This window comes from Myotis yumanensis, unplaced genomic scaffold, assembly GCF_028538775.1.
Source record: "Myotis yumanensis isolate MYYU_CA2020_CCGP unplaced genomic scaffold, mMyoYum1.0.hap1 SCAF_17, whole genome shotgun sequence".
Taxonomy (NCBI): Eukaryota; Metazoa; Chordata; class Mammalia; order Chiroptera; family Vespertilionidae; genus Myotis; species Myotis yumanensis.
The window spans coordinates 5,323,631-5,338,231 of NW_027223768.1; the positions used below are offsets into that span (position 1 = coordinate 5,323,631).

The following is a 14,601-nucleotide window of genomic DNA, read 5'->3' on the forward strand; positions in this document are numbered from 1 at the left end:
GCGACAGCAGCAGCCGCGGCGGGGACGCGAGGCGCGAGCGGGCGGCGCGTGGCCGTCGGGGGCGGCCGAGTCCGGGTGTCCAGCTCCGTGGGCGCAGGTGGGCGATCTCGCCGAGGCTGAGGGGGCACCCGGCGATCGGGGACGCCGGCAGGGCCTGGGGCGCGCGGGGCCCGCGAGCGCAGGTGGGGAGAGCTGGGCGCGCAAGTGGAGACGCAGCGCCAACGCCGGGTGGTCGTGGTGACCCGGGCGCGGGCCCGGCTCCGGGAAAGGTGGGAACCGAGCGCATCGGAGGACGCAGCGCCGGCCCCGCCGAGGCACCAAGGCGCAGGCCCCGCGGGGCGCACGGGTGGCCCCCGGGGACCAGCGCCCCGGCCCGGGCATGAGGCGCGGCGGGGCCGGCAGGAGCGGGAGGAGGAGCCGCCGCCGCCGTTGACCCGGCCGGCCGGGAGCAGGGAGAGATGCGGAGCCGGGCGGCCCGCACCACCCTTCCCACGCCGCCGCTGCCGCCGCTGCTGTTGCTGCTGCTACTGCTGCTTCCGCCGCTCCTGGGAGACCAAGTGGGGCCCTGTCGTTCCCTGGGGACCGGAGGACGCGGCTCTTCGGGGGCCTGCGCCCCGGTGGGCTGGCTCTGTCCGGCCTCGGCCTCGAACCTCTGGCTCTACACTAGCCGCTGCAGGGACTCGGGGACGGAGCTGACTGGCCATCTGGTGCCACACCACGATGGGCTGAGGGTCTGGTGCCCGGAATCCGGGGCCCACATCCCCCTGCCGCCGGCCCCCGAAGGCTGCCCCTGGAGCTGTCGCCTCCTGGGCGTCGGAGGCCACCTTTCCCCACAGGGCAAGCTCACCCTGCCCCACGAGCACCCGTGCTTGAAGGCCCCACGCCTGAGATGCCAGTCCTGCAAGCTGGTGCAGACCCCAGGGCTCAGGGCAGGGGAACGGTCAGCAGAGGAGCCCACGGGTGGGCGTCGGAAAAGGAATGTGAATACAGCCCCCCAGTTCCAGCCCCCCAGCTACCAGGCCACGGTGCCCGAGAACCAGCCAGCAGGTACCCCTGTGGCTTCCCTGCGGGCCATCGACCCAGATGAGGGCGAGGCGGGGCGGCTGGAGTACACCATGGATGCCCTCTTCGATAGCCGCTCCAACCACTTCTTCTCCCTGGACCCCATCACGGGCGCTGTCACCACAGCCGAGGAGCTGGACCGGGAGACCAAGAGCACCCACGTGTTCAGGGTCACGGCCCAGGATCACGGCATGCCCCGGCGCAGCGCCCTGGCCACACTCACCATCTTGGTGACCGACACCAATGATCACGACCCTGTCTTCGAGCAGCAGGAGTACAAGGAGAGCCTCAGGGAGAACCTGGAGGTCGGCTATGAGGTGCTCACCGTCAGGGCCACCGATGGCGACGCCCCTCCCAATGCCAATATTCTGTACCGCCTGCTCGAGGGGCCCGGGGGCAGCCCCTCGGACGTCTTTGAGATCGACCCTCGTTCTGGGGTGATCCGAACCCGTGGCCCCGTGGACAGGGAGGAGGTGGAATCCTACCAGTTGACGGTGGAGGCAAGTGACCAGGGTCGGGACCCCGGTCCACGGAGCGCCACAGCCTCTGTCTTCCTGTCTGTGGAGGATGACAACGACAATGCCCCCCAGTTCAGTGAGAAGCGCTACGTGGTGCAGGTGCGGGAGGATGTGGCCCCGGGGGCCCCGGTACTCAGAGTCACAGCCTCAGATCGAGACAAGGGCAGCAACGCCCTGGTGCATTACAGCATCATGAGTGGCAACGCTCGGGGACAGTTCTACCTGGATGCCCAGACTGGCGCTCTGGATGTGGTGAGCCCTCTGGATTACGAGACGACTAAGGAGTACACCCTTCGGGTGCGGGCACAGGACGGTGGCCGCCCCCCGCTCTCCAACGTCTCTGGCCTGGTGACAGTGCAGGTCCTCGATATCAACGACAATGCTCCCATCTTCGTCAGCACCCCCTTCCAGGCCACTGTCCTGGAGAGTGTCCCCTTAGGCTACCTGGTTCTCCACGTCCAGGCCATCGACGCTGACGCTGGGGACAATGCCCGCCTGGAGTACCGCCTCGCTGGGGTTGGACATGACTTCCCCTTCACCATCAACAATGGCACAGGTTGGATCTCCGTGGCTGCTGAGCTGGACCGGGAGGAAGTGGATTTCTACAGCTTTGGGGTGGAAGCCCGAGACCATGGCACCCCCGCGCTCACCGCCTCGGCCAGTGTGAGCGTGACCATCCTGGACGTGAACGACAACAACCCGACCTTTACCCAACCGGAGTACACGGTGCGGCTCAACGAGGATGCAGCCGTGGGCACCAGCGTGGTGACCGTGTCGGCCGTGGACCGCGATGCCCACAGCGTCATCACCTACCAGATCACCAGCGGCAACACCCGGAACCGCTTCTCCATTACCAGCCAGAGTGGTGGCGGGCTGGTGTCCCTGGCGCTGCCGCTGGACTACAAGCTTGAGCGGCAGTATGTGCTGGCTGTCACTGCCTCCGACGGCACGCGGCAGGACACGGCGCAGGTAGTGGTGAACGTCACGGATGCCAACACCCATCGGCCCGTCTTTCAGAGCTCCCACTATACGGTGAATGTTAACGAGGACCGGCCAGCGGGCACCACGGTGGTGCTGATCAGTGCCACGGACGAGGACACAGGTGAGAATGCCCGCATCACCTACTTTATGGAGGACAGCATCCCTCAGTTCCGTATCGATGCGGACACAGGGGCCGTCACGACGCAGGCAGAGCTGGACTATGAGGACCAGGTCTCCTACACCCTGGCCATCACCGCCCGAGATAATGGCATTCCCCAGAAGTCTGACACCACCTACCTGGAGATCCTGGTGAATGATGTGAATGACAACGCCCCTCAGTTCCTGCGAGACTCCTACCAGGGGAGCATCTATGAGGACGCGCCTCCTTTCACCAGCGTCCTGCAGATCTCAGCCACTGACCGCGACTCTGGCCTCAACGGTAGGGTCTTCTACACCTTTCAAGGGGGTGACGATGGCGACGGTGACTTTATCGTAGAGTCCACGTCGGGCATTGTGCGGACACTACGGAGGCTGGATCGTGAGAACGTGGCCCAGTACGTCTTGCGGGCCTATGCCGTGGACAAGGGGATGCCTCCAGCCCGCACGCCCATGGAAGTGACGGTCACTGTGTTGGACGTGAACGACAATCCGCCTGTCTTTGAGCAGGACGAGTTTGATGTATTCGTGGAAGAGAACAGCCCCATTGGGCTGGCCGTGGCCCGGGTCACAGCCACCGACCCCGATGAAGGCACCAATGCCCAGATCATGTACCAGATCGTGGAGGGCAACATCCCCGAGGTCTTCCAGCTGGACATCTTCTCTGGGGAGCTCACCGCTCTGGTGGACTTGGACTACGAGGACCGGCCCGAGTACATCCTGGTCATCCAGGCCACGTCGGCTCCCCTGGTGAGCCGGGCCACCGTCCACGTCCGCCTGCTGGACCGCAACGACAACCCGCCAGTGCTGGGCAACTTTGAGATCCTTTTCAACAACTACGTCACCAACCGCTCCAGCAGCTTCCCCGGGGGTGCCATCGGCCGCGTGCCTGCCCACGACCCCGACGTCTCAGACAGCCTGACGTACAGCTTCGAGCGGGGAAACGAGCTCAGCCTGGTCTTGCTCAATGCCTCCACCGGGGAGCTGAGGCTGAGCCGGGCCCTGGACAACAACCGGCCCCTGGAGGCCATCATGAGCGTGCTGGTGTCAGGTAAGGAAGGGTCGAGGGGGTGGGCCTGGGCGGCTGGCCAGGGTGGAACTCCCGACCCCCCCCACCCCCCATTCTGCCTGGTGCCTGGCACGGAGGTTGAGGGCAGAAGCCGGTTGGGAAGGAGCCCCAGGAGTCCTGGCTGCTAGTGCACCAGGCTGAGCTGGGCTGCTTCGGTTGGCTGCCCCTGCCCACCAGCCTGTGACGTGCTGGAGGAAGTCTTGTGAGGCTGCCCTGGCTGTGGCTGCCAGGAATTGTGAAAAAAAGGCGGGTGCAAGACTCGGGGGGGCAAAGAGCTGGGGGAGGGGAAGAGAGGCCAGTGGGCCCCTTCCGCACCCCTCATCCAGCAGGATTCTCCTGTGATCTCATACGGAGCTGAGGCTGTGGGGCACAGGGTTGCCGCCACAGGGTCAGGACCCTGCTGTCGGGCCTCTTGGGCCCCTTCTGGCTCCCAGCTGAGCCGCACACCAGCTGAGGGGGACTTTGTCTCCAGCATTCTTTTCCCTCCAGGCAGAAAGGCCAGGCCTGGCTCCCCCTTCAGAGCTCCCACAGGAAGTCAGGCCAGAGCTCATTGTCTCTGTCCAAACAGACCCCACTGTCAGAGGCCCTGGTTCGGTCCGGCTTGGGGGAGGGGCTGCAGGGAATCCCGGGGCAGGCCGAGACCTCCCGGGCCCCCTTGCCACCCCAGAGGCTGCTCTGAGGACGCCGGGCCTTCCCTGCTGTCTGGGACCAGCCTGGGCTCTGGGGATGGGGTGCGAGGACCAAGATGAGCCAGGCGACTGATGGCCTTTGAGGGCAGAGCCCCCTGATCCGGTGGGGGAGAGAACAGAGTCCTGGAGTGTGAGAGCCTGGCCAGGACCCAGACGGGGCATTCCTGCTGCTTGGCCAAGCGCTCAGCCTGTAGACTCCCTGGACTGAAGGGGAGGGGGAGGGGGAGGAGGGTGGGGTGGGGGTGGCTTGTATCTTTTCTATCAGCTCTAGGGAGTGAGCGCCAGATGCAGAGCCCTTCCCCAGGCCTGGGAACAACTGGGTTCCTGTGAGGACCCCTTGTTACAAGGCTGCCCCCTGGGGATGGGTTGATCACGGACCCCCCTCCACACATATCAGGGAGGGGAGTGTGGGCCCGAGGGAGGAAGAGGCAGGAGAGAGATGCAGGGCATGGCTTTAGCTCCTCCCAAATCATGGTCCTTCCTGGACAGACACTTCCCTGCCCATTCCTCTGGTGGCCAGGGTGTGGGGGCTTTTAGAGGTCATGAACAGGCCTCCATGCCTTCGAAGCTTCAGTTTCCTCTCCAAGAGGAGGGTGTGGGAGGCTGGGGCTCCTCTATCCTGTGTCCTTCTCTCTGCTGGGAGGCCGGGCAGTGGGAAGGACAGCCGCTCCCTCTTGTCCTTGCCCCAGCCTGCCCTCAGCCAGTGAGGCAGGACACTGAGGGATGGTGGCAGAACAGGCCCCACCCAGCCTTTGGGCTCCTATCAGGGCCGAGCCCCAGACCTCGGCTCCCCTCTGACAGAGGGGAAGGCCTCCCTGGCCCTCCAGCCCTAGCCCCACCCTCTCCCCTCAGCTCTGACCCTGGGAGGCAGTCGCCACGGCAACCCCAAAGTTCATGGAGGTTGGGGTAAGGGGGCATTGACTCCCACTGCCCCTTTGTTTTCCTTCTCTTGTTCTTTGTCTCTCCTTTCTTCCCACCCCTGCCCATGGGGGCCCTTCTGCACTGCCCTTTCCAGTGCCCTCTCGCCTTCTCCTGTGCTGGTCTCTCCTTTCCCACTTTCTCTGTCGCAGGCTCTTTGCCTGAGCCTTTGTCTTCCCCTGTTTGGTCTCCGTGTGGCTGCCTCTCTGATTTGCCCCCGTCTTGTGCCCGCTGGCCGCAGCTGCCCCAGCCCGGGCTGCTGGCTGTCCTGGGCCTGCATCCTCCTTGCCTTTCTTCCTCTGCTAGGACACACAGGGGCTCCTGTCCAAGGCCCGCTCAGCCCACAGAGGGGCAGGCCTCCTGCAGCCTGCAGACTCCACTGGCACATCTGCCAGGGGAAGAGACTTGCAGTCTGATTCTGCCACAGTCTGGGCCCTGGCACTTTTCCAGGTGTGGCTGCCTGGGCTCTGGGCACAGGTAGTGTTTCCTGGGGTCAGAGGCCATGCCCAGGAGCATGCCTCAGGCAATGCACCTCCCACCCCTCTTCCCACCACGGCCTTTGCACCTGAGGGGCGACCCAGGTCAAGGCAGGGGAGAGGAACAAAAAGGAAGGAGAGAGCAGTAGGCTAACTGCTGGGGATGGGGAACCATAGCAGAGGGGGCAGGTGGCCACAGATGGTGGACCAGATGGGAAGCAACAGAGACGCAGTGGGCGAGGGGCATAGGCGGGGCCTGGGTTGGTGGTGGTGGGGGGGGGGGACCCAGGAAGAAGGGCTTGTTTCCAGGCTGCATGGTGGTGGTGAGGTTTCTCTGGGTCCTTGGCCTTGACTGTCCCCTCCCTTCCCTAATCAGCTGGAGCACTCTGTGTAGACTCTGGGGCTGCTTTCTGCCTCAAGGAATCACCAGGCAGAGGCCCCAGGTACACAAGAGTCCTGTGCCACATTCTACCCGAGTGCAGGGGGTCTGAAAGAGGGAGCGAAGCAGAGCCAGAGGCCAATAGATCAGGCTTCCCGGAGGAGGTGAGTTCAGGTGGCTGGGGAGGCCAGGTAGGAAGAACAGGCTGTGAGACAAGAGTGGGAGGAGCTGAGACGGGGGATGACAAGCAGAGTTGCTGAGAGAGTGGGCAGGCCTTGCAACCAATCTCAGGCCGCGAGGCTGGAGGACAGGTGGGCAGTGAGCTGAGACATGGCTGAGATGGCCTTCCCAGCCTCACCTGAGCCCTCCGGTGTGGCCAGCCACCTCCAGTCGGTACAACGGAAAAGCAGAATCCGTTTGTACGGTAGACCCCTCTGTGACTCTCACCCGGCCCCAGAAACGCCACCCCCTGCCCCATTCCTGCTAGGGGTTTTTTTTTTTATATCTACTCAGGGCCCCTCCTGCTGTGTTTTAAAAACTGTTTCTTCACGGCGGAGACTGAATAGATTCTCATCAACATCTTAATATTTACTGAACACCTACTATGTGCAGGCCTCTGTAGGAAATGAAAACAGGAATGTTCCTTATCGCCCTGCCAAGCCATTTCCCCCTCCCCTTGACCTGCAGTGTGCATTTTTTTTAGCTAAATGCAGTCCATTCCCGTGTGTCTGTGCGTTCAGGTGTGTATGGCGTTGCTGGGCCCAGGCGTGTGGGTGGAGTGAGACAGCAGTGTGTTAGTATGTAGCCGTTGGTGAGTGTGTGGCTGGCAGCCTGGTGTAATGCGGCGAGCCAAGTGGGCGATGAGGAGTGAGAGGCCCTAGGGCCAGAGAAGACTTCAGCCCAGTGGGGCTCTGTCTAGGGTCTCATTTGCCCAGACCCCTGAGCACCAGAGCAGTGGGTGCTGTTGCCACTGGCTAGGTGGCTCAGCTGGATTTCCTGGGGTGCAGCCCCCCCACCCCAGGCTATCCTTAGCAGCCCAGAGAATTGGATGGGAAGAATGCTTTGTGTGGGGCGTTGCTATGGGGATAGTGGCCTGCGCCCAAGCAGCCATGGGGCTCAGTGGGAGGAGGACCGGGTGGCCCACTGACCCAGTTCATCCCCCACTCTCTGCTGTGGTGAAGGAGGGGGGAGCACAGCCAGGGTCAGGGCTATGGTAGTGTGGAGATATAGAGTCTGAGGGGGCAGGAGGATTCGATTTGTGGGTCTCCCCTGGTGCTCTGGTCCTATGGAGACGTAAGAAAAAGGCAGAATACAGTTCTCCTGCAAGGAAGCCTGAGGGAGCAGGACCATGGCTTGGGCAGAGGAAGGTGCACAGACATTAAAAGATGCACCATGCTTCACACCAGAGGGTTTGGGGAAAGAGCACTTTAAAAAAAAATATTTTTATTGATGTCAGAGAGAAAGGGAGAGGAAGAAAGAGAAAATCAGTGATGAGAGAGAATCATTGATTGGCTGCCTTCTGTACACCCCACACTGGGGATGGAGCCCGCAACCCAGGCATGTGCCCTTGACCAGGAGTAGAACTTGGGACCCTTCAGTCCACAGGCCAACACTTTATCCACTGAGCCCAACCAGCTAGGGTGGGAGAGCACTTCTGAATATTGAATCCTATGCATCTCCGGGGGCTGATCCTCACGGAGTGACTTGCCTACAGGTGGCATATCTCCTTGGCACCCTTATGCCAATTAGAAAAGGGAGCCCCTCCCTAGCCGGTTTGGCTCAGCGTAGTCCTGTGGACTGAAGGGTTCCCGTTGAATCCAGGTCAAGGGCACATACCTTGGTTGCAGGCTCAATCCCTGGCGCTGGTCAGGGCACATGAGGGAGGCAACCAATCGATGTGTCTCTCTCACATCGATGTTTCTCTAAAAAGCCAGACCCCCCTCCTGGCAACCGAGCCACGCAAGAGCGCGCGCTGGATTTCAGCCGCGTGCACTCCCGCTTGCTCCGCAGATGGCGTGCACAGTGTGACCGCCCAGTGCGCCCTGCGCGTCACCATCATCACGGACGAGATGCTCACGCACAGCATCACCCTGCGCCTGGAGGACATGTCCCCCGAGCGCTTCCTGTCCCCGCTGCTGGGCCTCTTCATCCAGGCGGTGGCGGCCACGCTGGCCACGCCCCCGGACCACGTGGTGGTCTTCAACGTGCAGAGGGACACCGACGCCCCCGGCGGCCACATCCTCAACGTCAGCCTGTCGGTGGGCCAGCCGCCGGGGCCCGGGGGCGGGCCGCCCTTCCTGCCCTCGGAGGACCTGCAGGAGCGCCTGTACCTCAACCGCAGCCTGCTGACGGCCATCTCGGCGCAGCGCGTGCTGCCCTTCGATGACAACATCTGCCTGCGCGAGCCCTGCGAGAACTACATGCGCTGCGTGTCGGTGCTGCGCTTCGACTCCTCGGCGCCCTTCATCGCCTCCTCGTCCGTGCTCTTCCGGCCCATCCACCCCGTCGGGGGGCTGCGCTGCCGCTGCCCGCCGGGCTTCACGGGCGACTACTGCGAGACCGAGGTGGACCTCTGCTACTCGCGGCCCTGCGGGCCCCACGGGCGCTGCCGCAGCCGCGAGGGCGGCTACACCTGCCTCTGCCGCGACGGCTACACGGGTGAGCCGGGGGAGGCGGGGTGTGTAACCTAGGCTCTTCCAGAGCGAGGCACAGGCTGCCCCGGCCGTGCACACACCCCGCTCGCTCTTTTATACCAGCCTATGGAGGGAGGCAGAAAAGGGAGCCCTTCTTCTCCACCCCCGAGCCCCCTGCACCCCAGGCAGTGCCACCGAGGTCAGCACTGGCTCCAGAGCCAACCTGCTTGGGTTGGTATCCCAGCTTCACCACCAGTGGCTGTGTGTCCTTAAGCAAGTTGCCTAACCTCTCTGTGCCTCAGTATTTTAAAATGGCAATGATCAGGCTACTTACATCATGTGGCAGCCGTGAGGGTTAATTTCATTGGCGGTTGTGAGGATGAATTTAGTTCATTTAATACGTGGAAAGAGCTGGCCTATGGAAAATGTTGGCTGAGATCCGGTGACTTGCTCCAGGTCTCACCTCGAAGCTTGATTAGAAGTGAGGCTGGGCCTCGACCCGGATCCCCGCCCCGCCCCCCATCTGAGCTGCCCAAAGTGCTTTTCTCCCCAGGCATTGAGGGGAAGGCACGAAGCGCTGGGAACACCGGAGGGGCTCAGGTGTGGGGGATAAGGGGGTTTCAGATCATTGCACCTGTGCGACCCTGAGCAGCATAACCCCACCCTCCTCAGGTGCATAAAAGAGGGTCCTACCCAGGAGGCCTCCCTGTTGCCCTGTGACCCAGTCGCTCTCCTGCTGGCTGCCTCTGCTTTGTGCTCCTGACCCCTCCCTGCAGGCCCTCGTTTCTCATCTGGACACCCCTTCACCTCTCCCCATGGCCCTCCTCCCCAGTGCCTTAGGCCTGGCTCCCCCTCCACCAGAGCCATGCCCACAGCTCAGCCCGCAGTGGCGCCACCGCCTCCCCTGCTGCATCATCCTGCCCAGAACTTCCCAGACTTGACTCCTCTCAGCTGCTGCTGAGGGTGGGGGGGAGGGGAGGGGTGGGTTTGGGGGAGGGGAGTGGAGTCTTTGTCCAGGAGGATGACAGGGGGGGCTTAGAGTAGGCGAACAACAGTTTCCATGGAAACAAGAGCCAGTCACTAGGCACAGGAGCTGAGAACCTATCTCTAGAATCTGGGAATGGGGAGGGAGAGAAAGGGGTGGGTTTTCCCATTGGAATTTTCAGCTCCTCCATTGAATCCTGGTCCGCTCCCAGCACTCACTTCCCACCTTAGCATCTCCCACGTGCACAGAGGTCCCAGTCTGGACCCCAGGGCTCAGGGTGGGAGGTCCCCGCCCCATTCCTGGGGAGTCCCCACCTCCCCCTGCCCCCACGTCCCCCATAACTCGGACAAATCCAAGTGGAAGCCTGGTCTCATCCCCAGGGAGGGAAACTGATCTTGGCGCCTGACGGGACAAAAGCACCAGTGGGAGGGAGGGAGGGAGGAAGGCGTTTGGCACCAGCTTCGAGCTGACCTGCAGCTCTTCCTTCCGCGCACACTCACCCCTGCAGGGGCCAGAACACCCCCAGCTGACTTGGTACCAAAGGCCACTAGGGCCCCGGGCCTTATGATCAGGGAGCTCACAGGCCCAGAAGGGGTACGGAAGGGCCGGGGAGCTTCAGGAACTTGCAGGAGAGTGGTATATGGGGTTGTGGTGAGAATGGTCCAGGGGGCCAGGTACAGCAGCGGGAAGGGCTGAGGTTTCTCAGAGGAGATGGGGGGAGAAAAGGGGTGCTGGGAGAGTGTGGGAGTGCTGTGGGGTCACAGGAGGCCGTGGGAGGTATCGCCTGGTGGGGAGGAGCCCCAGTCCCCCACCTGCTCTCAGGGACTTGGCCATCACCCTGCCTTCCCTCTTGCCCAGGTGAGCACTGTGAGGTGAGTGCCCGCTCAGGCCGCTGCAGCCCTGGCGTCTGCAAGAACGGGGGCACCTGCGTCAACCTGCTGGTCGGCGGCTTCAAGTGCGACTGCCGGTCCGGAGACTTCGAGAAGCCCTTCTGCCAGGTGACCACACGCAGCTTCCCTGCTCGCTCCTTCATCACCTTCCGAGGCCTGCGCCAGCGCTTCCACTTCACGCTGGCCCTCTCGTGAGTGGCTGGGCCTGATGGTGGTGGTGGGAGGGGGTGATGGTGGGAGTCCGGTGCCTCCTGTTCTACAGACAAGGCGAGCGGGCAGGCAGCGGAAGTGCTGGGTGCAGGTTGTTGGCAGAACCAGGTCTGTGCACTTGGAGTTGCCTGTGCACTTTGCCAGCAGACGTTCCTCACCCACCAGGGCCCACCTATCGCTCCTCCCACCCAGCCCTCGGGGGGTGGGGAGCCAGCGGGCCAGGGTTTTAGTTCTGGTTTGGGCTCATCTTCCACATTCTAGCCCCATGGCCCACGGCCTTGACCGAGGTGTCAGCCGTCTGGATGGTACTGAATAGGATCCAGGGCTAGTTGAGGAGCTGGGGAGCTGGCATGCCAATGGGTGCCCCATTCCCTGCCCCCGTCCCCGACTCCCGCACAGGTTTGCCACCAAGGAGCGTGATGGGCTGCTGCTCTACAACGGGCGCTTCAACGAGAAGCATGACTTTGTGGCCCTCGAGGTGATCCAGGAGCAGGTCCAGCTCACCTTCTCTGCAGGTGATCTGGTTGCCCTGTGTCCTTGCCCGTCTCCCAGAGGCCCCATGCCTCTCGGCCCCTGTCCCCAAGTCACCCACTCTCCCAGCCAGACCTGAGCCCAGGACCAAACATTGGCACACACCCCCTCCCCATTCCCAGCCCTCACCTGGCGTCCCAGCTCACCTGGGTCCTTTCCCTAGGGGAGTCCACCACCACCGTGTCCCCGTTTGTGCCAGGGGGAGTCAGCGATGGCCAGTGGCACACAGTACAGCTGAAGTACTACAATAAGGTGGGTGTGGGAGGGGGTTAGGGAGTGGGCGGGTCCTGCCTTTGGCTCAGGTGCTCACGCAGACCTGGGTGGCACTGTCCCCAGGGGGTGGGTCATGGCATGTCTGTCTGAAAGGAGGGAGAGGAGTGGGCATTTGTCACCTTGCTGGGGCATTTCCATTCCAGCGGGTAGTGCCAGATGCTCCCTATTCTGCTCGCCAAACACAATGAACATTGCTTTAAGCTCATCAGTCATGTGACTGCACGTGTGTGCACATGTGTGGACACAAAGGGGTGTCAGTGTGCGCCGGTGTCTTTGTGCCTGGCCCACGAACCTAGTCTGCTCCTGCCCACTCTGTCCTTCTCCATCCACAGCCTCTGTTGGGCCAGACAGGGCTCCCCCAGGGCCCATCAGAGCAGAAGGTGGCCGTGGTGACTGTGGATGGCTGTGACACAGGGGTGGCCCTGCGCTTTGGAGCTGTGCTGGGCAACTACTCCTGCGCTGCCCAGGGCACCCAGGCTGGCAGCAAGAAGTAAGCAGGGGAGAGGGCCAGATGCCAGGGTGGGGTGAGAGGCTGGGCAGGGAGGGACGGTCGAGAGGAAGCCTTTAGGGGCCCTGAAAGGGGAACCAATCCAGATGGGGGCCACCCTCACCCAGCCTGCTCAGCCTTCTGGGGGTAGGAGCAGGTGAGACTTGGGGATTAGAGCAGGGCCTTGTGGATTGGTGCGGAGAGGAGGTGGGTATGGGGTGCCTCCTCTCCTCCTGGCGCTGCTCTGCAGGGCCCCTTGGACTCGAGGCCCTTCCTCTCTGGGGCCCGGTGGCAGGGTGTCGGGAGAAGGAAGTGCCACCGCTGCCCTTTCTGCTTTCACGGCACCCTGTTGTCACCCCCTCCCCCCCCCCCAGGTCTCTGGATCTGACAGGGCCCCTGCTGCTGGGCGGGGTGCCTGACCTGCCCGAGAGCTTCCCTGTCCGCACGCGGCACTTCGTGGGCTGCATGAGGAACCTGCAGGTGGACAGCCGGCACGTGGACATGGCCGACTTCATTGCCAACAACGGCACCGTGCCTGGTATGCGAGCCCGGGTGGGGCAAGGCCCGGAGCCCAGTGCATAGAGGGGAGATACCTGGTCTGGGACACCTGCATGCGGGGTCTCCAAACCCCTCCAGCCACTGGCCTAGAACCCCGGCCTGAGCCCCCTTCTCTCCATCCCAGGCTGCCCTTCCAAGAAGAACGTGTGTGACAGCAACACTTGCCACAACGGGGGCACCTGCGTGAACCAGTGGGATGCGTTCAGCTGCGAGTGCCCTCTGGGCTTCGGAGGCAAAAGCTGTGCCCAGGGTAGGAGGAGAGGCCGAGGCCCCGGAGCTGTCAACAGCGCTGGGAACCCTGGCAGGGACAGGCACTGGGCAGGGCCCTGTTGAGCTGGGGCTGAGGGTGGAAAAGCGTGTCTGGGCAGAGCCCTGAGAGGGTAGCACAGGAGACAAAGGGCCCAGTGATAGACAGGCGTGGGCACAGCGTGGGGCGGGCCCAGGGCAGGTAAATGCTCTGGAGGGCGGGACCGACGAGGGAGTGGGCACCAGGAGAGGCAGTGCCCTGCCTCCCACGGGGCCGCCCCCACTGAGCATCATATCTCCGGAGGCGCTCGTCTGCTCCGCCCCTCAGCCTGCCTTTATCTGCCTCCCCAGAAATGGCCAACCCCCAGCGCTTCCTGGGCAGCAGCCTGGTGGCCTGGCATGGCCTCTCACTGCCCATCTCCCAGCCCTGGCACCTCAGCCTCATGTTCCGCACACGCCAGGCCGACGGTGTCCTACTGCAGGCTGTCACCAGGGGGCGAAGCACCATCACCCTGCAGGTGACGCATGGAGGGAGGGCAGGGTGAGGTGGGGGGCCGCTGCAGCCTCTGGGGGGCTGGTCTGAGATGGATCTTTCCTGGAAATGAAAAGGCAGGTGATCAGTTTGGTGGGTCACTGTTGCCATCTGTTGGCCCCGAAGGAAATAACACCTTGTCCTCTGGCCTCAGTGGGGCAGCAGGGTGGGTTTGCCCGTCCAGGAGGGGGGACGGTGGGCTGGAGAAGAGCCAGTCAAGGTGGTCTGAGGACCCTCCTGTGTTTCCCCCCTCTGCCAGCTGCGGGAGGGCCACGTCGTGCTGAGCGTGGAGGGCACGGGCCTGCAGGCCTCCTCTCTCCGCCTGGAGCCGGGCCGGGCCAATGACGGCGACTGGCACCATGCGCAGCTGGCGCTCGGAGCCAGCGGGGGCCCTGGCCATGCCATCCTGTCCTTCGACTATGGGCAGCAGCGGGCAGAGGGAAACCTGGGCCCCCGGCTGCACGGGCTGCACCTGAGCAACATTACGGTGGGAGGAGTTTCTGGGCCAGCCAGCGGTGTGGCCCGAGGCTTCCGGGGCTGTTTGCAGGTGAGCATCCTCCCCGGCCTTCCCAGCCATCCGCCCCCCCCCGCCCCCCATCCCCCTGCAACCACCACCACTGGGAGGCCTGCTCCCCGGGGGCCAACACTGCCCCTGTCCTTCCCAGGGTGTGCGGGTGAGCGAGACACCCAAGGGTGTTAGCAGCCTGGATCCCAGCCGCGGGGAAAGCATCAACGTGGAGCCGGGCTGTAGCCTGCCAGATCCCTGTGACTCGAACCCGTGTCCTGCCAACAGCTATTGCAGCGACGACTGGGACAGCTATTCCTGCAGCTGTGATCCAGGTGAGCCAGGGACCCAGGGAAATGGGGCAGGTTAGCAGGTGCCCGAGGTCTCCTTCTGGCTCTGCTGTGTGACCCGGGGCCAATCACATCACGTCTCTGAGCCTCAGTCTCCTGCACTGCAGAGCCAGTGCTGGTGCGATGCTCACAGTGGAAGGAGATGGATAAAGA

At 63.4% G+C, this 14,601-nt stretch overlaps 1 protein-coding gene across 2 annotated transcripts in view; it reads left to right on the forward strand.

The window, feature by feature from the left end:
- The window catches only part of CELSR2 (cadherin EGF LAG seven-pass G-type receptor 2), a 24,903-nt gene continuing 10,302 nt past the window's right edge, over nt 1-14,601 (forward strand). Inside the window, exons 1-11 of one of the 2 annotated variants that reach the window (XM_070397409.1) lie at nt 1-3,768; nt 8,259-8,906; nt 10,725-10,947; nt 11,366-11,481; nt 11,661-11,749; nt 12,103-12,260; nt 12,632-12,795; nt 12,940-13,065; nt 13,413-13,579; nt 13,853-14,140; nt 14,259-14,433. In XM_070397409.1, the coding sequence (XP_070253510.1) occupies nt 459-3,768; nt 8,259-8,906; nt 10,725-10,947; nt 11,366-11,481; nt 11,661-11,749; nt 12,103-12,260; nt 12,632-12,795; nt 12,940-13,065; nt 13,413-13,579; nt 13,853-14,140; nt 14,259-14,433 (5,464 nt within the window). In that variant the 5' untranslated portion in view covers nt 1-458. The remainder of the gene's footprint in view (nt 3,769-8,258; nt 8,907-10,724; nt 10,948-11,365; nt 11,482-11,660; nt 11,750-12,102; nt 12,261-12,631; nt 12,796-12,939; nt 13,066-13,412; nt 13,580-13,852; nt 14,141-14,258; nt 14,434-14,601) is intronic. The other variant, XM_070397408.1, reaches the window with a different exon arrangement.